The sequence below is a fragment of the Hydractinia symbiolongicarpus genome, chromosome 10 (genome assembly GCF_029227915.1).
Source record: "Hydractinia symbiolongicarpus strain clone_291-10 chromosome 10, HSymV2.1, whole genome shotgun sequence".
NCBI classification, from domain to species: domain Eukaryota; kingdom Metazoa; phylum Cnidaria; class Hydrozoa; order Anthoathecata; family Hydractiniidae; genus Hydractinia; species Hydractinia symbiolongicarpus.
Genome location: NC_079884.1, coordinates 683,554 through 705,726, shown reverse-complemented (window position 1 = coordinate 705,726; position 22,173 = coordinate 683,554). Strand labels below are relative to the sequence as shown.

The following is a 22,173-nucleotide window of genomic DNA, read 5'->3' as shown; positions in this document are numbered from 1 at the left end:
CAAAAACAAAAAAATTTTGCATCAGTATATGTTGCATATCGTAATGAATTAAACGTGTAAACATTCTTGATAATTCATTTCAAACGTGAATTTCTAACTGATTCCTGTTTCCAATGCATTTATTTTTTAAGTTAGCAATTCACAATAATTACGTCTCGTTTATTATATAATCTTTATTCTTTTCTTTTCTACACTAAATTACCTCATTTTAAAGCAACATTTACCATACTTCTGATGTAGGCGTGTTAGAAAGTGTGTCTAGTGAATTTCAAACGATGTCTACCTGCGTTACACATCCGTAGAAGTAGTGGTTATGTGTTGTCAGAAACAATTTTGTCAAATATTGTAGTTAGCTAGCTGCCCTACAATGTTTTTATGCTCCCAACAAGCTAGACGTCGTTTTTTGATCAAACCAAACGTAAATTTGTGTTGCATTATTATCACACTGACACTTTCGCTAGCCAGAACTACCGACAATACTGCAAAGTCCTGGATAATTTGCAATAACTCTGGCTCTATTTCATTTTTACTGCTGAAATCAGCTTCTTTTAACCAGTGAGCAATTAGTCAGATTCTCATTAATGATCTTGCTCTAAACAAAACAAATCAACAAGTGAAATATTACTTAACTTTCTTGCGTCTCGTCATAACTTTTAAATGTAATATTTAATTGGGCAATTAATTTCTGTAATACGCCCAATTTAAAATTAGTTGTTTTTTAGTAGATCACAAGCTATCGTGTTATTATTATTGTTTTTTTATTTATTTACCCATGGTAACCGCTTCAGTCCCCATCGGTACTGATTTCAACAAGTGTCCTACAAAGGGAGTCCCCTGCATACAAAGCTTTCACCAGTCGGCGTCAAGAATACTAATTTTTAGAACAATTTAAATGAATTTTTTTTATAAATTTCCCTCCAATCACCAACCGCCGACATAGTTAATTTCTAATTTGAATAAAAAAATCATTAAATCTATAATTTTATTTCTTGACAAATCATGAATACATAGTTTTTGAGTCGTTGCAGTTTCAATTAAAAATAAACTACAGATAACATTAAATGCTAACCAAACCATAAGGGCTGGTTTTCACGAAGAGTGTGTTTCTACATCATTGCCGGTCTAATATAAAAGACTAAATGATGTCAGTACATCACACACTGCTGGAAAAGAATAAAGTATATTAAAACAACAAGATATGGACATAGATGACATCCCGTTCATCACATGTACCGTGATAAACATTGAAAAACTGTCTTCGTAATACACCCATCCAACTGATTCCACCACCTTATGATCATCATGAATATCGATGGACCGGTGTTGGAACCATTCTTTAATACAATCCTCTTTCATTTCCGGTTTGGATCTCGACAAATACAATCATAGACGAAATATAACGAAACAGGACGGTAAACCTCGAAGTTTGTTGTTTACATTTGCTGTTTCTACATTACATTCGCGCATTTCGAACTTGTCAATGTCCACGAAACATGTTGGTTGTTGCTGGCGTCTGTACGGCCATTTTTTTGTATTTTCGCAATCGTGTGCTCTGAAGTAGATTTTTTTGTTGTGGGGCGCGCTGGGGAATGCCTTTTCTCTGCGCGTAATGGCGTATGTCAAAAGATTATGGGGAAATAAAGCTAAAACGAATATGAGTTGTGCTTTAGTCAGCGCATGCTAAAAAATAAAAAGCTTGAACTTGTATTTTTCAAAAAGTATAAACTTTTAACTCTAAGCTGTGATACTTAGCTATATACACATTATAACAAAAATTGGTTTGTTCGCTTGTCCGCTTGATTCGTTGAATAGGAAAATTTAAAACTTCCCCTCATAAACTCTCTAGATTCTGATTAGCTGTAAGGAACTTTACTAATAATAGCCGTATGTTTGTGCTCAAGAAAATAGTCGCACAACGAAAACACGAAATGTAATATAATATTTGGTTTTACAAAAGCTTTTGCTTAATTTAAAAATTCTTATACAAAAGCCATAGATAGTTAACTTTTGTCATCTCTTGATGCAGTTTGTTTGATATGAATACGTGCATGGTCAATGTTACGGCCAATTAACATTGCGTTGTCAGCAAAACACCCTTGTTAATTTTATTGCCTTGAAAGTAGATATTAAAAACAGTTACTGTACAACCTCGTTTCCATGACTTTTTTGTGTTCTTCTTGGTATCAGAAAGATATAATAGTGCTGTAAAAAGGAGGGTGAGGTTTTGTGGAGTTAGTTGATTTATTGTGATAGTTTTGGTAATGGCTGTCTTATTCGAAATCTTAGTACAGGTGCTTATTATTTTCCACCTATTTTAATACTTTTTCTTCCAGAGTTTTCTTTCTCTGACTATCGAATGATATGAAGTGTGTACAGGCTTTGTACGATTTAATAGGGTGTAGGGGTGATCATTTTTTTAACAAGCGCTCTATTACAACAAATGAAAAAGAAGCTCTGGGAACCAAGTTACGTAATTTTTTATACTGATAAAAAATGATCAAATTCTTTTTAGAATAGCAGAAATTTAGTGAAACAGAGGCAACAGGTAAATAAATGACACAAACATGACGGGTCCCTGTTAACGTCATCTAAATTCAAATAGCAGGTCATTTTCATTGTTCTTCTGCCTAAGTGCATTTTCCCACGGGCTTTATCGACCGATATTGAAACATTAGCCCCGTGAACAAAATTCTATAATTTAATGCATAGCTAACAACAACGCTATTAAAAAAACACATGGAATTCATCAGATCTCTAGACACTTCAATTGCTTTACACCTTTCTCTCATTTTGGTATTGCTGAAAGTTTTTGAAATACCCAAATATTCTTTATCCAATGATAGACATGCTCTATAAAAAATAAAGCAAGACTGGTCAACACTGAACACGCAACAACGATTGCTAAACCACCAAAATATTCAAAACCAAATCTTTTATCTTCGCCTTGAAGTTCATTACAGACTGGCACATAGAACCACTTTTTGTACAACCTAGCAACTTCGCCAGTTTCTTTAAACTTCAGAATCGATAATGTTATCTTGTCTTTTATTGTGGAATTCTTTTGAGTAGCGAAAGCAACCTCGCTTTCGTATGCTCTTTCTTTAAATATAGATATTTTTGAGCAATATTTAGCTTGTGAAGTGACTTCTAACGTGAACAAATCATCAGAAATATACGCATCAAGAGTCCTGAAAAAAATGGGAGCACATTTAAAAAATTATTTCAGAAATTCAGTTTTTCTATATTCTTATTTACAGAAAATTTATTTTGTGATATGTTTGCAAAAATATTTTTTTTCATTTTATAATCTCATGTGAGATAAATTTTATTTCCTTTATATCCTTTCTGATTTAAAACCTGTAATTTCTCGTGAAAAATCATTGTAGCACTGTTTGCAAAAAATATTTCTCCTTAGTTAAAGAGGCTTATTCGCGAAAGGTAATTTACTTGATTTCTGTTTTTTCTATCTGTTTTTTAGCACAAGGGTGCTGATAAGTAGGAAAGGACGCTATTAAGCAGCAAATGGCGTCCAGAATTTTTTTGCAAAAGCTCAGTCGTTTTTTGAAACTACAGTAGACGTCCGTTAATTCGAACACGCAAGGGACTAAATTATTTGTTCGAATTAACAGATGTTCGGATTATCGGAAGTTCAGAAAAAACAAGAATTTTAATAAACATTTAAAGGTTGAATTACAACTTTACTACAACTTTTTATAAAAATCTTTAACGTAGTTTGCTTTTATTGCCAATTTATTGATAAATTGAAAGAAATTTTGCCACCATTGATGCAATAAAAATGAATAAAAATGAAAACGTTTTTATTTTTTCATAAAATGTTATTTATCGATACACAAAATTTCGAATTAACGAGCATAATGCAGCCTTGGGACTAAAAAATGTTCGAATTAGCGAAATTTTCGAACTAGCGGAGTTCGAATTAGGCAGCTCAAAATATAAGACTTTATTAAACTAAACTCAAGGGACTTGGCAATTTGTTCGAAATAACGGAAAGTTTGAATTAGGCGGCATTCGAATTAATGGACGTCTACTGTGTAAAGAACTCCTTAGGAAAGCGTTTAAAAAATATTTTAGGTTTCATTTTCACAAATATATGCATCGTAAATCGACGTACGTAGCTTACTAGCACTGTGTTACGGCTCGACCTAAAAATATCAAAAAGTTAGAGTGTCTTTCTATATTAGTATTGCTAAACGGAGGGTTGATGACGGTGACGTCATAACTTTTCGTCCTTTTAATAAATCTACATACATGCTTATAGATAGGACAGAATTGAATTTAATTTGCATGTTGATATTAAAAAAAATTAAGTTTTTACTTTGTTAGAATGTAATGGTATGCTTGAATCTTTCATTTATTTTTTCATTTTATTTTTCTAATTGGATGTAGTTTGAAAACACAGGGTGTGATAATTGAGACTTCTAATTTGTAGACATTTCATGATGTTCTCCAAGACCGTAGCAAGCGCGTAAGTCGTGTTTTGAGGAAGCGGAGCAGTTATAAATGTACAATTGCTATGATTTTGATGCCATCATTTATCAGGAAAATGTATCAGGACTGAGATTGATTACAAACTGCATACCCCAATTCTATTCCATATTAACCATTATTAACAAAATCATATTTTAGCTAATAACAGTACTTAAATCATTTACCTTTGCTAGGATGTATTAAATGTATTATGAGTTAAAAATATTTTTTCACGGGACATTTTTTGCGAACATTAAAATACCAGAAACATTTCTTTTAATAAAGTACTTCGCTTTAATTTTCCGAAAGATTTTTCTAAATGTATTATTATAGGCCAACTTACTTAAATTTATTAAAGGCATGTAAAGCAACAGTTGCTTTGTCACGTGGCCAAGAAAATCATAAGGGCGTCATAAGCAGGAATCTAACACACATACTACGTAGTCTGATTACTACACTCAAATATACAAAGGTTATACAGAGTTAATAAATCAAGTTATTTCCGACTGAATGCAATGAATTAGAAATTAAAAAAAATTATACAGTATACAAGTTATTCATTACTTACCCAGATACTACAGCTGAGACCCCTTCTTCATCATCGGCAACAGAATAAGTTTTCATGAAATTGTAAACATCTTGGAAGTAGTTAGAGGGGTGATGTTTGAAAAACATCTCCATACTAGTATTGGCCATTGTTCCAAAGGAGAACGCTGGGGATGGATTTGTTATCTAGAAGAAAATATTGCTTGTTAGAATGATATAATCCTTTCATTCCTGGTGTATTTCACGCCACTACAGTTCAAGCACTTCACTTTTATTCATGTTTTCTGACTGATGCTTGTGATTGATGCTTGATTTAGCTGAACTTTGTTAAATCAATTTATATGAGAGACTGCTTATTCATTGTTTTTTAGTACAAAATATAAAATTAAAAGTTTAAAATACCTTCGGATCAGTAAATCCTTTAAAGTCGTCTACCCCAGAGTTGTTTATACCATTTGCAGTCAGCTTTGCAGTGTATGTTGACATCACTACTGTCATCGTGACAGCAAAACATATGGCACAGACTCTACCATAATTGCTGGTTGGATTCTCACCTCCTATATCTCTTTGAAAAACAAGACCAGCAGTATATGCAAACGCTTCTTGGAAAGCAAACCTTTGTCCACTTAAGTAAACCCAGGTTGTAACATTTTCAAAAATGAACAGTACAAATTGAATTATCACTGCTGATAGAAAAATTGCAATCAATAATAAAGTGTCTAGCGGCTCTAAAAATGTCCAATTGAAGAACCCCAGGTTCTTTTTCAATTCTTTTCTGCGAATCACAACATATTTAGAGCTCAAAATACCGACGGAAAAATCAACCACTTTGCTTCTCTCATAGGTTGGTGTAAGACCTTGTATTCCTACATCAGCTTTACCAGAATAAACATCATTTATGATTCCATTCCATGTTCCATTGTTAAACCCTCCAAATTCTCCATCTATTGCGATATACATTTCAAATCTGATATTCAAATCTTGCGCAATTAGATTAAATAAGTCAACTGCCATTCCAGAACAACACGAATATTCCCATGAAGTTTTATTCTTACCAACACGAGGTACATTGCACGGTACACCCACCAAACACGCATGATTTACTGGTTTGATGGAAAGCAGTGTGCAAAATGGTTTGTAAATAACACTCACAACTCTCCAACTATTTTTTAACAAATTGATATCTAAGTTGGTTGTTCCAACGCACGTATCTTTAATTTTTTTGGAGTACCTTCGCAGTAACAGTATGGCTTCACTGCTATAATTACAAATAGAACTAAATGAATGAAAAAAAACCTGTTTACTACAGTTTTCTTTTCTTTTTAGAGAACATTTCAATCAGTTATTGTCTGATTCTGAACTTTTACGGTTTAAGTTTTTGTGGGCGGAGAATTTAGGCTAAGACTCAATTCCACAAATGTTGTCAGCGGGTAAGCAAAAATACTTAGTTCGTACTTCTTAGATATATTATTATAAGATCAGCCAAAATCTCATGTGTTTTCAACAAAAAAATACTTTATTTAAAATTGAAATATACGCACCTTTTCGTAACAGTATTACATTATCAAGTCTAAGTCTAATGCATGTCAAACTTAATAATGTTACTAAAAGCTGCATATATTTTTAATTTTAAATAAAATGTTTTTTTGTTGAAAATACATAAAATATATTACTACTTACGTTTCTGTTAAATCGTATGCTTCTGCAAATCTTGTCACCTCTGTTCTATTTAGTAATAGCCTATCGTGTCTCTTATTTTCAAGATTGATTAATCTTAGTTGTTTGTAAGTTGATTTCATCTTTGTAAATATTTGGATAGGTATTCCTGTCGTCACAAATATAGGTGTGCTTATTTTCTGTAAATTCATTTTTTCCAGCAAAATGTTGGCATCGAATGGAGACAACAGAAGAAGCATCATTTCAACATTCTCAACAACTTGAGAAAAGTCTTGCGATATCTGGTCTTTGTAAATTTCTGTGCAGTAATAAGTAAAACCTTTTCTTTTTAGTTCAGATGTTAAAGTTCTTATGGCAAAATGGCTACAATTGTTGTGGACAAGAATAGACAAGTGTGTTAATTGAGAATCCATCATAAGGCTGGTCAATCCTTCACCACATTCAACTTGATAATACGCGGAACTTTCATCGTGTTTGGACGACAGCTAACAGAAAAAAAAATCACAATGGAGCGTAGTTCTTGAGGGTACTTAAAATATCTGGCTTTCAAGTCGCTAAAGTAAGTCTACGAAAGTTGTTGGTATAATTGGCAGCAAATTTGTCGAAATTGGCCGAATTTAAATTGCGGATAATAATGAAATATTGAATATGGCGGCAATTTAAATTGTCGAAAAGCAAAAATAAATAATTTTAGGAGAAATTTAATTTGAATTTGACTTCATTAAAACACTATTTTGTAAAATTAGCGGAGAAAGAAAGATATTTAATTTTGATAAGAATTGAATTTAGCGGAGGGCAAAGAACTTCTTCCCAAACTGCCAAATCCGTCAAATTTTGTTTTCCCCTTCATTTTTTTCCTAAGCTAGGGATTAGGATTAAGATTTAGGTCAAAACCAATCACTAAGGAAAATACATTTTTTGTCCTAGCTACACATATGTAAAGCCTTGCAGAAAATTGCATTGCTAATTATGTTACCATACATGGCGGTATGCTTTTGACATAAAGTATAGAGGAGTTTCTTAACAAAAAAACCTTTTAGTTTAAAGGGAAAAGGGAAACAGTTTAATTCGTCGATGGAGTCTGGTTTCTTGGGTATGTATCTACAGTTAATCTAGCGGAATTTTCATTTCTCAGTCAAATTAACGGGGCTTCAGACTATGACAATAATATGTATGTCCAATCTTAACTGGTGAAAATTTATTATTTGCATATTTATTTATTTTTGCATATTCTGATCTTTAAAAAGACACAAATATATTCTAGCTGACAACTTATTTTGTCTGCTTTTGTTTTATTTGCACACACTGAAGACTATAATTTATGGGTCACAACAACGTTGGAAAGAACATATGATATTTCTTAAACCTGTCAAACCGGGTAATCCAATAGGAGAATCTTATAGCGAGTAAGCGCCGGTGGTTGTAATGACATGGTCGGAATGTGTCAAAGTCTATGCAAACAATCAAGTTCCTAGTAGCCTGTTAAAAACATTTAAAATAGTGACTGATCACGCTCGATGTAAGTCAATAAAAATTTAAATATAAAGAATACATGATACCAAATACCACCTCTCCCGTTTTAAAGTTCTGATTTTGGACGAAATGTACTGTATTCCTGGGAGAACAATAATTAGTCAACAGAAAATTAACGTAATGTTAAAAATGGTCCTAATTTTTGGTGATTACGTCATCGAAAGTACCGCTTTAGATCAAATTAAATGACTTTTGGTGAAAATAAAAGTTTGTGGCTAAGTATCATCTGATAAAAAATATCAAGTACTAATTTTCTAGAGCGTTTAGGAAACTGTATAAAGGCAAAGCCACTGTATAAAGGCAAAGCCACGAAAAAAAAAAGAAAAATTGACCCACTAGCAAGAAAAACGTCGTAAAAATGTTCTAAAATTTTAATGTTATGTTTGTCTTTGTTATTTGTCTATAAGTCCTTTTATAATCTTCATAACCATGCAGGTATGTCTTCAATATACCAACTGAGCCATCTCAAGCTTTAGACAATATCGATATATAACCGGCATATTCTTTTAAACAGTACTCAACAATTTGAAATCCTACCTTTAGTGTATTACTGTATAACTTTACAAAATGGTAACCACCGAAAGCTTCTAATAAATCGTCATGTCGTGGAGTCAATAGAGATACAAACATTGTACGTATTTTGTCATAATTTGCATGTACTTCCAGAAGCGGAAGTATTCCTTCCGAAATGTTCTGCATAAATGGTTTCGCTTTGGTGACTTCGTTATTTACAGAGCTGTAGTTTAAATCATCCTGTTGGTGTAGAAGAAGAATTTCCTTGCAACTAATGTAGAATAGATTTACTCCAAGAAAAAGTGCTGTCATGACGTATACTCTAATAAACATCCTGGACATGTAACGTATTTATGAAGAGTAACTACAGTAGATAATTTACACTTTATAACATCAACATGGAACGATTGCATTTTGTTGACCTGTATATATAGGTAGGTCAAAAGAGGGTAGGTCACTAGTTACCAGTGCTCTTATATATTTTAAAATCCCTGCTGATATGTCTTTTCTTTTTTTGCAGTTTGACAAAAAAATAAATAAAAAAAAAAATTCTATTAAATTTATTATCACTTTTACTTTTTTATAAACGTTAAATTGATGGTATGCTATGGAAGTCTTAAACCGAATGCAATAGAAATGAGTTCATTTATTATTTATTTTTGCATTTGTAAGCCTTTTTGTAAAATCATAAACGGTCTTTTCTAAATGACGAATTAAGCACCGTGTGTTTTTAATAAAAATAAAAATAAGGATTCTAGGGTGAAAAACCATTTTCAAATAGCCTCCATCAAAGGGCGGAAATAATCTCCCTATAAAATGAACAGTGGTCATTTTTCTAAAAAATTAGAAAGCGTAGACTTTGTTGTTTACACTTATCCTATTTATTTATACGAGCAGCCAAGCTTTGAACATCCTCTAAAAAGCTAGCTACTGTCTATCAGTCTTACTGATTTTCACTGCCGCTACGGAATCTCAAAAATCGACTGGACGCGTAGGGTTGGTTGTCCATTCACACAATTGTGAGTTTTTGATGATTCAATAGGAATGCTTTCTTTTTATTTTTAACTAATAGAAATACAGTATTAGCATGATCTTTGCACGACCTGCTACAAACAAAGTTTTATTTAGGTAGCAAGAGCGTCCCCTTAGCTGGCCGGGCTAGACCGTCTTTGGCTAAAACTTTCACTTCAAAGCACTGCACGGTCGAATGCAATGAAGTCGAATCATCAAAACTTGCAGCTATGTGCTTAAAATCATTAAGTTAGATCCTAGAGATATCTGGTAAGAATTGTTGTATTTCTGACAAGAAACAATTTTTTTAATCATGAATTCGCAATCCCTAATTCCGCAATCTTTTTCTTGCGCAAACATTTTTTCCTTAAGGTAGAAAAGTAAAGGAAATGTATTTATATGTCAACAAAGTCAGTAAGTTAATAAATGAAAGCTGTTGAGTTGGTCGAACAAGTCATCCGTTAATTAATGACCAACGTTAAAAGTGTATTACTTTTTAGAAACGGTATTACTTAGTTTTCTTTTCACAACTTTGATAACCGTTTTTAGCATTCCCGATCGTGTATGATTTATTTTTGGTTTTTATGAGTCCATTGTTGCAATCTCTCCAGGGTTTTCATTTTCTTTTGATTGCTGATTGTCCTTCTGAGACCTATTTTATCGTCCTTTGAGACAGTTTTTTAATTTAAAACTAATTATTTTACTGTAGATACGTGTATAAAAGTTTTTAGCTTAGAAATATTTTTACTAGATAATGTGTTACTGTAAATCTTCGTATATTTTAATTTTAAATAAAGTTTTTTTTTGTTGAAAATACATAAGAATTTTGATAATTTTTTTTATATATATCACGCATTATTAATTAATATAGGCCTGTGACATTGCATTACATGAACTGGTTACGGTATGAAAAGGTTGATCAGGTGCATAGTATACATTTGGTTCACAGCGTCTTACATGGTCTGTCAGTCAATTAGCAGGTCTCGAAAAACTGAGATTTTTTGTTTTACTTTGAGAGCTATCGCATCTACACATGGGAAAACCCTCTTTTTGCGTCTCAAGCACAAGTTAGCTGTAGCTGAAAGTGGTAACAAGATTTGGGCTCGAGTTTTTGGTATCAACACATCTGGCTCACAAGCAGGTTTGTGGTGTGTTTTAGCAATTTTAAAGATAGTTATTTTATTACAAATGAAAGTGTTTAATAGAATATTTAAATTTCTGACTTAACGACAGGAAATTTTAGAATTTTTAACTTGTTGATCAGAGGGCACAGACCAAGGATATTTCCAGGAACACCAGCAATAAAGTTTCTTAGGTTTCTGCTGAAGGCCAAAACACACAGTACAATTTTTTCTGTATATAACATCTCGTACCATGTACCTTATCGGTAAAAAAATGTCGGCAAAAAAATTAGTCGGCAAAAACAAAAATTCGGCAAAATATTAGTCACTTGGGCAAAATTTAGTCACTTTTTGCCGACTAAATTTTTGAATTTAGTTACTTTTTGCCGACCAATTTTTAAACAAAAATGATCAAGAAAGTTTAGATTCTAAAGATTTTTTTTTAAAATAAAACAACAACAACAAAAATTGTTGTAGGTATGTAAAAAAGTTTACGTTTAGTCAACTTTAGAATAATTGCATACAACTGAGAGAAATTTTCTGTAAAAATCAGCAAAAAGTGGTGTTTGGCAAAAAAAAAAAAAATAAATAAAATAAAATCGGCAAAAAAATTTGGTCGGGAAAAAAAACAGTCGGCAAAGTTTTATCAGCAATAATAAAGTCAGCAGATATTTTAGTCGGCAAAAAATATTAGTAGTCTAGCTTAAATTTAGCAGAAACATGCCGTACCATTGTGTCACATACAACAAAATAAATGTTGAACGATGTTATATTGAAATTGCCAACCAAGTATGCAGTAAGGTGAAAAAAAATTTGAAAGGAAGGTGGTTTTGTATTAAATTTTGTAAGTTGAAAAGGGTTTACAAAATCGCTAATAAGGAAATAAATACCGTGGAAGAAGTTTTATGTCTCGTATATAGCTTTTTACTTTATTTCTCATTTTTATTTTGCATTTTTGAAGGTTTCAGCACCATGTATAAGTCTATATTTGCTTCTATCATATTCTGTTTTAACACGTATCACATTACTAAAGGCCTAAAAACAGTAATCTCATCTTTGAAGTTCCGCTTTATTTGGTGGGAGAGTATGAACATCAGAATTTAATTATTTTCCGAAATTTGCTGATGTAACTGATTATCGACATCATGCTTCATATACGATAAAAATATGCTCCATCCAAAGGCGTACAGATTATTAGCTGTCACTTTCAAATGGTATGGGACAAATCGAACATTTACGTACAAGAAGGGATAGTATGCGAAAACGTCAGTGCACAAAGTAGGCAAAAACTTGGCTTTGATTTCTTCTTTGATGTAACTCGTGTCTTGACCTTCAACATATCCTGTGGCAGCATAATACACACCATCTTCCAATGGACATATAATTGAAAACAAAAATATTGACTGACGATGAGGGAAATATTTGAAGCACGGAATGTAATGCATTAGCCTAAATAAAAAATGACTTAGACCTGAGGACAGACCACCCCATAAAGCACAAGCGAATAATCTCCGGTAGTTAAGTTTTTTTTGCTTTTCGATACATAGCTGTCCTGTCAAATCTCCACATCCGTACAGTATAAAACCAATGGCGGTGTTTGTCACTCCCAACTGCTTCTTAAATAAAATATACTTCATCTTTTTGACGTTCTTGTAACATATTAATATTGCACTTCGAAGAAACATAATTTAAAGTTACTAAAAAAAGAAAAGTACATGTATAAGTTAAAGAAGACACAAAAAGTTTATTCTAAATAACATTGTGATGAATTTAAATAATCACACAGCACAACGCCATAAAATTCGACTGATGATCTCTAGGTTGTTAGGTCAAATATAACTACACAATTGCAGGTAAATGGCGGATAATTTTTATTACAGCTTATAATAGCCGTGAGCATTATTATTAAATCTATTAAATGTTTCCACCTATCAACCACAAAACAACTATTTGTAATTATAATATGCAATAAATAATAAGAAAATTATTGCGCCAGAAAAGATTGCGTCATCATTCAGAAAAGATTGCGGATTTAAAAGATTTAATCAGCCAAAATTCGCAATCACAATATACGAAGATATTGCCTTTATATTCTTCATCATAGATCAAAATATTAAAGGACTAGTCGATAAAACCCGTGGAAAAATCCACTTAGACAGAATAACAGTAAAAAGAACCATTATTTAAATTTTGATGACGTCAGCAACAATCTGTCAACAACAAAATATTTTTTCATGGAAATTTGTTTTCACGTTGCCTCTATTGTGTAGAGCGTAAACTGCTGATCAAGACAACGTATATGATCATGTGGTTTTAATAAGCAATTAATGAGATATAAAGGTTTAAAATGTTTCCTGACGGCAGCAATGGCCTGTCAAAACCCCAAAAATTTTTTTTAGAAATTTGTATGCCTGTTGCCTTCATCGTATAGATTCTGAAACAATGATCAAGGAAATATATAGGATCATGTACTTTTGAGAAACGGTTGCAGAGATATTAGGGTTTGAAGATTTTTTGATGACGTCATTAACCCGTCCATCCCGAAACAGATTTTGGGACCCAGGTTTGGAAAACTTACCCAAATTGGTCCCAGGAGGTCCCTAGTTACCCACGCGGTGAAAAATTATTGACGTCACCACTTCGTTTCCAAGTTATTTGGCCTCAAAGTTTTAAGTGCACTGTAATGGCTTCACTTATGTTAATATACTTTCCTTTGACGTTAATATTGTTTACCGTTAAAGTTTGATAAATTGCAGAACCGTTTTATGTATGTATATGTATTTTATATTTTATCCACTTTGCAAAAGTCACAGACAGAAGCTCCGTATTATTATAAGAGACTAGTCGATAAAGCCCGTGGAAAATCCACTAAAGCAGGATGAAAATTTTGATGTTAATGAGATATAAGGATGTAAAGATTTTGCTGACGTCAGCAATGGCCCCGTCAAAACTAATAATTTTTTTTTAGAAATTTGTATACCTGTTGCCTCTATCGTATAGATCTTGAAACGCTGATCAAGAAAATGTATAGGATTATGTACTTTTGACAAACGGTTGCAGAGATATTAGGGTTTAAAGGTTTTTTGATGACGTCATCAACCCACCCATTCCGAAACGGATTTGGGGACCCAGGTTTGGGAAACTTACCCAAATTGGTCCTAGGTGGTCCCTAGTTACCCACGCAGGAGATGACGTCAGTTATTTCCACCCGTTTCCATGTTATTAAGCCTTAAATTTAAAAGTGCAATGCAATGGCTTCACTAATCTTAATATACTTTCCTTTGACGTCAATATTGCCTTAACGTCAAAGTTTGCTAATTTACAGAACAAATTTATAGGCGATATTTTATAGACTTTATCAAAGAAATTTTATCCACTTTGCAAAAGTCACAGACAGAAGCTCCGTATTATTATAAGAGATCTATATTAAAATACTGATATGTATACGTCTGTCCGGCCGTCTGTCTGTCACGCAAAAAGGTAGCTTAGCTGCGCATGTAGCGAGACGTACGCAATATGCGGTATAACAAGGAGGGCGAACCTGTGGATTTTTACACGGGCTAACGACTAGTTTATTCAAATTCTCATTGTTAAGACAAACAATGCGAGAAGGCTCGTTACTAGGTTCCAGCTCATTTTGTGCGTTACTCGCAATATGACTAATTACCGATTCTTTCAGTACAGAATCCCGACAATTTTACATAAAAAGATTAAGAAAATCATCAGGTTATCCACTGAATTCCGCCAAAGTTAATTGGTTAAAAAGCTCTCAGGGGCTTATTCTCGCCTTCGAAATGATTTACCTGCACAATTTCCAAGGAAATCAGTTGGAGAAAAAGCTCGAAGGTCAACCAGCCATATTTGTTGTTATCGTATGTATAGAAAAAAAAAAAACGTGTTTTTTTCAAGAAATACTGAACGGAATATGAATTCTTCATAGATGTACGAAGGTAAGCGTTTATTCTTCACTTTAGTAATAACCTTTTAATGAAGGATGATAGCTAGCTAAAGTTGAAGGCCAAAATTCAACTGTAGATTTTCGGTGTTAATAAAGTGTCCCTTATAATATACTCGGTGTATTATACCACGTTTTTTTAATAAAAATGGCGGTCTTGGAAAACTCGTGACATTAAAAACTTTGAAGTTTTTGTGAAAAAGCAAGTTGTGGCTAGTTATCGTTTTTAAAAGTTATATCAAAAAGGCTTTACTAATCTACTATCTTAGTTCGGTTTAGGTTTCAAAAGCTGCTCTAAACATGTCATGAGCTATACCCTCGAGGGGGCTAACCACATAGAATTTAAATCAATATTGCTAGCCAATAAAGAATTTCTCCAGGAGCTATCAGTTCTGACTAATATTGTTTATACCTTCCTACGAAATTCCAAATGATAATTGGCACTGCATCGAATGTCGCAAAGAAATCTTCTCTCTGCTACAAAATGATTCCCCTGTTTGTAATGGTATTGAGAGCTTCTCTGCCATCTCAATGAATTTATTGAGACCTTTCTTCTTGCAATCAAATTCCTTTTCAACTAAAATTTGTAATCAGTTCTATGACATGGGAGGAGTCAACTATAAGTATTAAAAAATTGAAGAATTTGCCTCCAATGAGTTTTGCAAGACAATTTTTTCTGCATTGCATTTAAGTATTGCCTCTCTTTCGCTCCATCTTGACGAACTTAAGCTCCTAATAAGCCATTGTGGGTTTGACTTCAGCATCATTGGTATTACTGAGACTAAGATCTCCACCCAAAATGTTCCCTCTCCCTACATAACTATTCTTTTAAACATACCCCTTCTAATTCTAATAATGGCGGGGCACTTTTATATACATCATCATCACTCGATTATGTATGCCGTGTTGAATTAAACCAACTTGCTCAAAAGTAAAGAGCTTGCATCTGTTTTTATAGAGATGACCCAAAACAGGGGGAGGGGTATAGTTGTTGGATGCACCTACATACATCCCTGTATGTCGGTAGCTGATTTCAATTCACTGTATTTGTTAAAAGTTGTCTCTAAAGAAAAGAAAATGCTGGTTCTTTTAGGGGATTTTAACATTAAGTGCTTAAACTGTGACACAGATAAACCCGTCGAGAAATTTTTAGATTTAACTTTCCCTTTCTCCTTGCTTCCTCACATCACTTTTCCTACTAGAATAACAAACTCCCCCGGTATTCTTATAGATAATATAATCTCTAACGCATCTGACCTTGACACCATGTCTGGTAATATCTGTACTACAATCTCTGACCACTTGCCTCAATTCGTTATCTTTAACAAAAAAACAAACAAAAAAACATTGTAATCTCTTTCTAATGTTAAGACTGGTGTCAGAGATTGAAAAAATTTTGATCGTGAAAGTTTTATTCTTGATGCAAACTGGGAACAAACTCTTAAAATAACTTTTGGCAATGCAGACCTCTCTTTCGACAAATTCTTCAACAGAGTTTAAGGCCTTCTGGAGCAGTATGCACCAACAAAAGCACTGACTAAGCGCCAACACAAACGTGATTTAAATCCTTGGATGACTAAAGGTATTATTAAGTCTATTTATCAACGTGATCGTCTTTATAAATCCTTTATAAAGACTAAAGATCCTTTAGATATGATCTCAGTAAACGTTATAGGCAGTATAGAAACTTAATTGTAACCTTGTCCAGGTGGAGAAGGAAATATTTTATGCAAGCTATTTCAGTGATAACCTGGGCAGTATTCACAAGGTGTGGCAAGGCATCAATTTTATCATATCTTCCAAAAAGTCTAAATCTTCTTTTTCCTACCTGTCTCAATCTTCATAACACTAATGCCAATGATCCCTCTGTAATTTCTAATTCCTTCAATGATCATTTCTCTTCTATTGCTTATACCATACACTGATACCAATATTCCTTTTTCTCCAAAGCACTTCTCTCATTTTCATGAAAACAGAAATTCTATTTCGATTTTTCTCTCGCCAACTGACATTGATGAATTGGCTTCATGTATTGCCTGTAGGTCCATTTAGTATTTCTAGTCAATTATTAGCTCTTTTCAATGTGTTTTCAAATCTGAATTTGCCAAGCCACTCTCAATTCTGATCAATCTTTCTTTCTCTTCTGGTGTATTTCCATGCCAATTAAAAATTGCCAAGGTTATTCCTGTATTTAAAAAAGGATCCAAACTTGACTGCACAAATTATAGACCGATCTCTTTGCTATCTAATATTGAAAAAGTTAAAAAACTGATCTACAAACGTGTCACATCACAACATGATATTTTGTCCTCTCAACAGTTTGAATTCAGGCGAAAACACTCCACAGCACACATATTATGGACGCATTAATAATGGTCAGTATGCGTGGTGTTTTTATTGACCTCCAGAAGCCTTTTGACACTGTTGACCAATCCTCTTAGAAAACTGTTCCACTTTGGTATCTTGATCTATTTTGCTCCTTAAATCCAGTTACAGATTTATTAGTCATGGTTTCCCGCAAGGGTCCATGTGCTTCTCATTTATATAAATGACCTTTATTATGCTATCAAATATTCATTGGTTCATCATTTTGCTGATGAGACTTACTTAATATGTTTTAACAAGTCGTTAAAGTCCCTTTCAAAAAGAATCAACATGGATTTGAAGTTTCTTTCTCAATGGCTCAACGGCAACAAAATCTCTTTGAATGCAAGTAAAACTGAATATATCCTGCTTAAGCACAAGCTTGAACCTATAAACTATGACTTGAAAATCTTCATCAACAGCAAAAGACTCTTCCGTAGTAACTGCAATAAGGAACTTAGCATTTTACTAGATTTTGAACTTAGTTGGAAATCTCAGATCAATGAGGTTGCCATCAAACTCAAGAGGGTTAATGGAGCTATAGCTTCATCACTTCATTGACCGTATTTACTGTCTTCAACCTTTGAGCAGTGAGAGTCACCTCATTTGAACAGCAACAATCCCATTCCACCTCCCTTTTCTTTAATCTTGGTATTTTAAAATTTCCTGATTTGGTTCATATGAAAAATGTAACTTTTCTTTACAATCGGACTCGTGGATCTACTGTTGGTCTGATAAATCCCCCACTGTGTCCACCAAATCTTTTGGCTCAAATTCTATTCGACTACAGTCCATTCATTCATGGAATTTTGTTCAAAGCGCTCTCTCTTTTACTTAATTAGTCTATCTCACCCCACCCAAGCTAAAATCTATGTTGACTCAGTTATTCTTCTCATTGTACAGCTAAGTATTAGTATAATCAGTATAAGTGATATTATTGTTTTGCACACGTTTATGTATAGAATGTATAAAATTTATATTTTGGTTTGGTTTGTTTATTTGCTAAAGGTAACCAACATCTTGTCATTGCCCCTGGCTAAAAATTTGATCTTCTTAACAGTGATAGCCCTATTTCAAATATTTGCTATTTAACCTAATCTTAACCAACATTGTAAAGCTAAACTGTTGAATAAATAATTCTTTTTAGCTTGAAATTGTTCATATATTTCTATATTTTGAGCATTTTTAAATTTATTTTGTTGTACGTATATTGCAAGTATTTACAATGTAACATTACGTTGAAGTATACACACGTTTCGAATAATAGTAACAATTGATTCGGTGAAAATTTTTCCTTGAAAGATGTTCCCCATGTTTTTGAGTGTGCGTTTGTGTTTTTTAAGAGTCTTATTAATAAAACTTCAGCTCTCTCTATGTTCTTTTTGTGATATTATTTTTCAATCATTTTAAGCCTCAATCTTTCTACAAAATCTATTTGTTTATATGTTATGTTCTACCTTAGTAAGATTTGTTGGACCACAACAACAGGTCAATTAAAAGCTATCTAGCTCTGCCTGGCTAAGAGAGATCTTAATGATATATTTACCAAGGTCTGAGCTTATTTAGTATTGCTAATAAATCCTTTTCTATCTATGGCTCAAAATAAAATACTTTTTATCATTGACATTTGTTTACCTTTTTCTTCCAAAGCCTCGATTAAATATTTTTTTCACGACCAATCTCTTTAAAGAAGGTGAAAAAAGACATTTTGCTGCGTCAATGATAAGATAAGTCTGTACCTTGAAGGAATGTGTTGATGAAGACGCTAGAAGCCGCACCGACGAAAAGTAGTGGATCAAAGATCAGGTTCAAACTACAAGTAAGTAAAAATACATAAAATACGATAGACATAAAAAACTAATACAAGGTCAAAATATAACAAACATTGAGCAAATAACTAACTAAACTTTTGTTTTTTTATATACTACGAAACTTTGTGCTGATCCAGCAGAAAAAGCAAACCCCAAGGGTGAACAAACTGGCGCTAAACCGGTTTGATGACAAGAGTCTTGTACAGACGAATCTGATCTGTGGGTTCGTTAAATCAGTAATCTCCAGAGCAGCATCCGATGTGACAAATAGATCGTACAAATTTTTACCTTTCTTAAGGCTTGCATGGTTTGCCCACCCCGTAGCAAGTATTTTAGCACGAGTTTCCTCAGCTATTTTGAGCGCTCTGCAAGAGGTAAGGATATCTTCAATCCCAAGAATCCCAAGAATCTCCCGAGATCAGCACATTTGAAACGAGGATGTGAGTGTTCATTGCACAAAGTCTCGACGTCTGCAGCAGTTACGGCGTTATAAGAGCAATAATTTATAATTATGCAGAAATAACAATGAGCAACCGTTACTTTTATAATTTACGCGGGAGTTACAAAACTGAATGTGAAAACAAAGCAACCTGCAAATTGGCAACGGGTGATTTTAAAAGAAATTACTGAGATGTATCTCCTTCACGCTTTATATGAGCACGGATCTTGTGGGGATGAGCAAGTGATCCCAGTCAGACAATTTACAAGCTTACCTCCCACGGCACCTTATATCGGTGCCATCTGGCTTACTGCCTCCCAGATCAGGCAAGTGGGTCTAATTGGCCAACCTTTCTCGCCGTGCTCCGGTGCTTCCACTGCTTACGCTGCCACTGAGCAGGGCGACACAAAATAATAGTAAAAGCATCATATTTTTTATACACTTCTCTAGGATCCTGTCCTCGGATGTTCAAGCTGTACATACAGGAAAGCATGTTTTGGCTGCCGGAAAGAGTGAAAACTGCTTCAACCTTTTCAAGTATCAACACTGTATAAACTCCTATGGACATGCCAAGCTTGGTCAACCTAAAGAGGTAAAACCCTGACTTGTAGGCATGATGAGTTTCGCGTAGTCACCCTCAACATGTTGCCACCTGTCACAATTGGCAATTATAGCACCTACTGTTCTAAATCTACTCGCAACACACTTTTGGAGATCCAAATGTTGAGTAAGGATTCTTGTACCAGCTGAAACCATCATCGAAAGGCATGCTTACTTTCATACTTCCCATATACGTTGCACATGGTAGTAGCAATGGAAGCAAAATAGTGTGTTTGTAAGTGTTGAAGATCCGTCATATGCTTTATAGAAATCCCAGTGCTTTTGTAGCACAATGCGTTGTGAAATTGACCCGAATGTTCCAGTACCCCAACGGCTGCCCTGCCTGTTTTTAGGATTCTGTTAGGATATTTGGTAAACTCTGGTAATACCACTGGTATACGCGCGTTGCATGTCGATATGTGTTTTAACTTTGTGATAGGCAGGGGCCATTCTCCCTGATTCAACTTTGTACTAAGCACTTGAATTATACGAGTCAATGTTCATCTTTTCTTGTAGAAGTAATATAAACGACTCTGTATGACAGACATCGTTACACCCACGCTTTTCGACAATTACCTAGGGCAGTATACGAGGATTGCGTCGATCAGTATTCGACCTACGTGGTTTAACATGTTGCTCACCAACAGTGCCATTATCACAAAAGTGGGGCTAGCTCACAATTTTACCTGAATCACGTTCAAGAACAGGTTGTATACGATTGAAGATATAGCGGCACATATTAACGCAAAAGTCAAGGGAAAAGTCATGGCTTTTGTGCGCAAGAATGGTCTCTGTAGGATTCGTGTTTCGATTGACCGTAAGCAATGGGATTTGAGGAGTCGTACGGAGCCGGCTGATGGCAACTATTTCACGAAGGGCGACTGTGGTAAGTGGTACAAGACTGTTATGTACAATTGACTACGACTTGTCTGTCCTCAGCTGAATAACCACTATTGTGTTTCTGTTGGTAAAAAGTCTACGATTCTTGCTATACTCAATATCAGAGAAACAACCTACGAAATTATGATTACATGTAATTTTTACCCGCTATCTCCCTTCCTCTGAAGAGGCTAACAGACAGTCTCCAGTGAAATACCATTATGACAAAAATGTAGCTTTTACAGCAATTACCATGCAGGTGCTGATAGAAAAAGTATGGATAGTGTGAAGTTATATCCGACATTATCACCTACTGCGCCTGAGGACGACAGCATGCAGGATGAAAAACAGACATACAGACTAAAAAAAATTGAAGAAATTGCGAATTACCTCCACAAGGGGATTAAAGAGAGTGATACACTCGCAAAAAAGTTCAAGATGCATAGTAAGTGGGTTTGGTATTGTGATCATGGATTGCAAGGCGTTTGCATGATCACTACTAGGTGCAGACTCGGAGCACTAGCCACAGGTCTAGGCGCACCGATGTGTATAGCTACAGGAGTTATAAGGTCTGAGGAATGCTTCGAGAAGGTTAGAGGTAAAGGCACAGAAGCATGAGAGTATCAGACTACTCGCTCGTAAACGACTTTGAGTTCAGCTTATTTGTGCAGGAAAAGCAGCGGTATATTGTGCTAAAGAAACAGATGCAACAACGAGTAAAACGCATCGTCAATAACATCAGTGAACAAGAGCGTGTAGAGCTAGTCGCAATAGGTAAACAGAAAGGTAAAAACGAAGTGTTAAAGTTACAATCAGTATGCCAACAGTACCTAAAGGATCCGCCTGGGTATTCGGTATCATTTTTGTAGCTTGTGTATTTCTATTTATTAGATTCTCTTAGTACAACAATCTTATTTATTCGTACCATGCAACTTAACTGTAGGCAACAATAAATTCAGTGATGTTAAAAATATTATGTACGAAGCAGTAGTAATATGTCAATGCCATAAGGGTAGTTATCAGTTACCCGTAAGCAAATTGCTCCATCGAAAATTTTTGGACGTCTAAATATTTAACACTCTTTTATCTTTTCACTGGCTCGAAGAAAACACAACTTAATTAATTCTAAAGAATATTGACGGGGGAGAGCGACTGCAAAATATTGTTTCTTTTTTTTAGAGGATAAAAAAACGTGTGCTGGATTCAGTGAAATCGAATATCGAAATTTATCAGCCT

At 34.1% G+C, this 22,173-nt stretch overlaps 3 protein-coding genes across 3 annotated transcripts in view; 1 reads left to right on the top strand and 2 right to left on the bottom strand.

Annotated features, from left to right (window-relative positions):
- Window positions 1-5,052: 5,052 nt before the first annotated feature.
- On the bottom strand, window positions 5,053-7,672 carry LOC130612076 (glutamate receptor ionotropic, NMDA 2B-like). Its single transcript, XM_057433365.1, has 4 exons — window positions 7,643-7,672; window positions 6,715-7,196; window positions 5,437-6,292; window positions 5,053-5,220 (listed from the first exon to the last, which is right to left on the bottom strand). The coding sequence occupies exons 1-4, from the start codon at window positions 7,670-7,672 to the stop codon at window positions 5,053-5,055; spliced, it is 1,536 nt and encodes a 511-aa protein (XP_057289348.1).
- A 3,004-nt stretch (window positions 7,673-10,676) lies between these two features.
- Window positions 10,677-22,173, top strand: part of LOC130612143 (zinc finger protein Gfi-1b-like) — an 81,613-nt gene continuing 70,116 nt past the window's right edge. The window contains exon 1 of the mRNA XM_057433440.1: window positions 10,677-10,909. The gene's annotated coding sequence lies outside the window, so the exon portion shown is untranslated. The remainder of the gene's footprint in view (window positions 10,910-22,173) is intronic.
- Window positions 11,990-12,574, bottom strand: LOC130612074 (peroxisomal membrane protein 2-like). The gene has a single exon (XM_057433364.1). The coding sequence runs from the start codon at window positions 12,572-12,574 to the stop codon at window positions 11,990-11,992; it is 585 nt and encodes a 194-aa protein (XP_057289347.1).

What these genes read in the sequence shown, in the direction of transcription:
- LOC130612074 (XM_057433364.1), bottom strand. Translation starts at nt 12,574, where the DNA reads ATGTTTCTTCGAAGTGCAATATTAATATGTTACAAGAACGTCAAAAAG.
- LOC130612076 (XM_057433365.1), bottom strand. Translation starts at nt 7,672, where the DNA reads ATGCAATTTTCTGCAAGGCTTTACATATGT. An exon ending in GCATACGATTTAACAGAAAC is followed by an intron (nt 6,293 to 6,714) that starts GTAAGTAGTAAT and finishes TTGTAATTATAG; the next exon opens with CAGTGAAGCCATACTGTTAC. An exon ending in AAGGATTTACTGATCCGAAG is followed by an intron (nt 5,221 to 5,436) that starts GTATTTTAAACT and finishes ATTTTCTTCTAG; the next exon opens with ATAACAAATCCATCCCCAGC.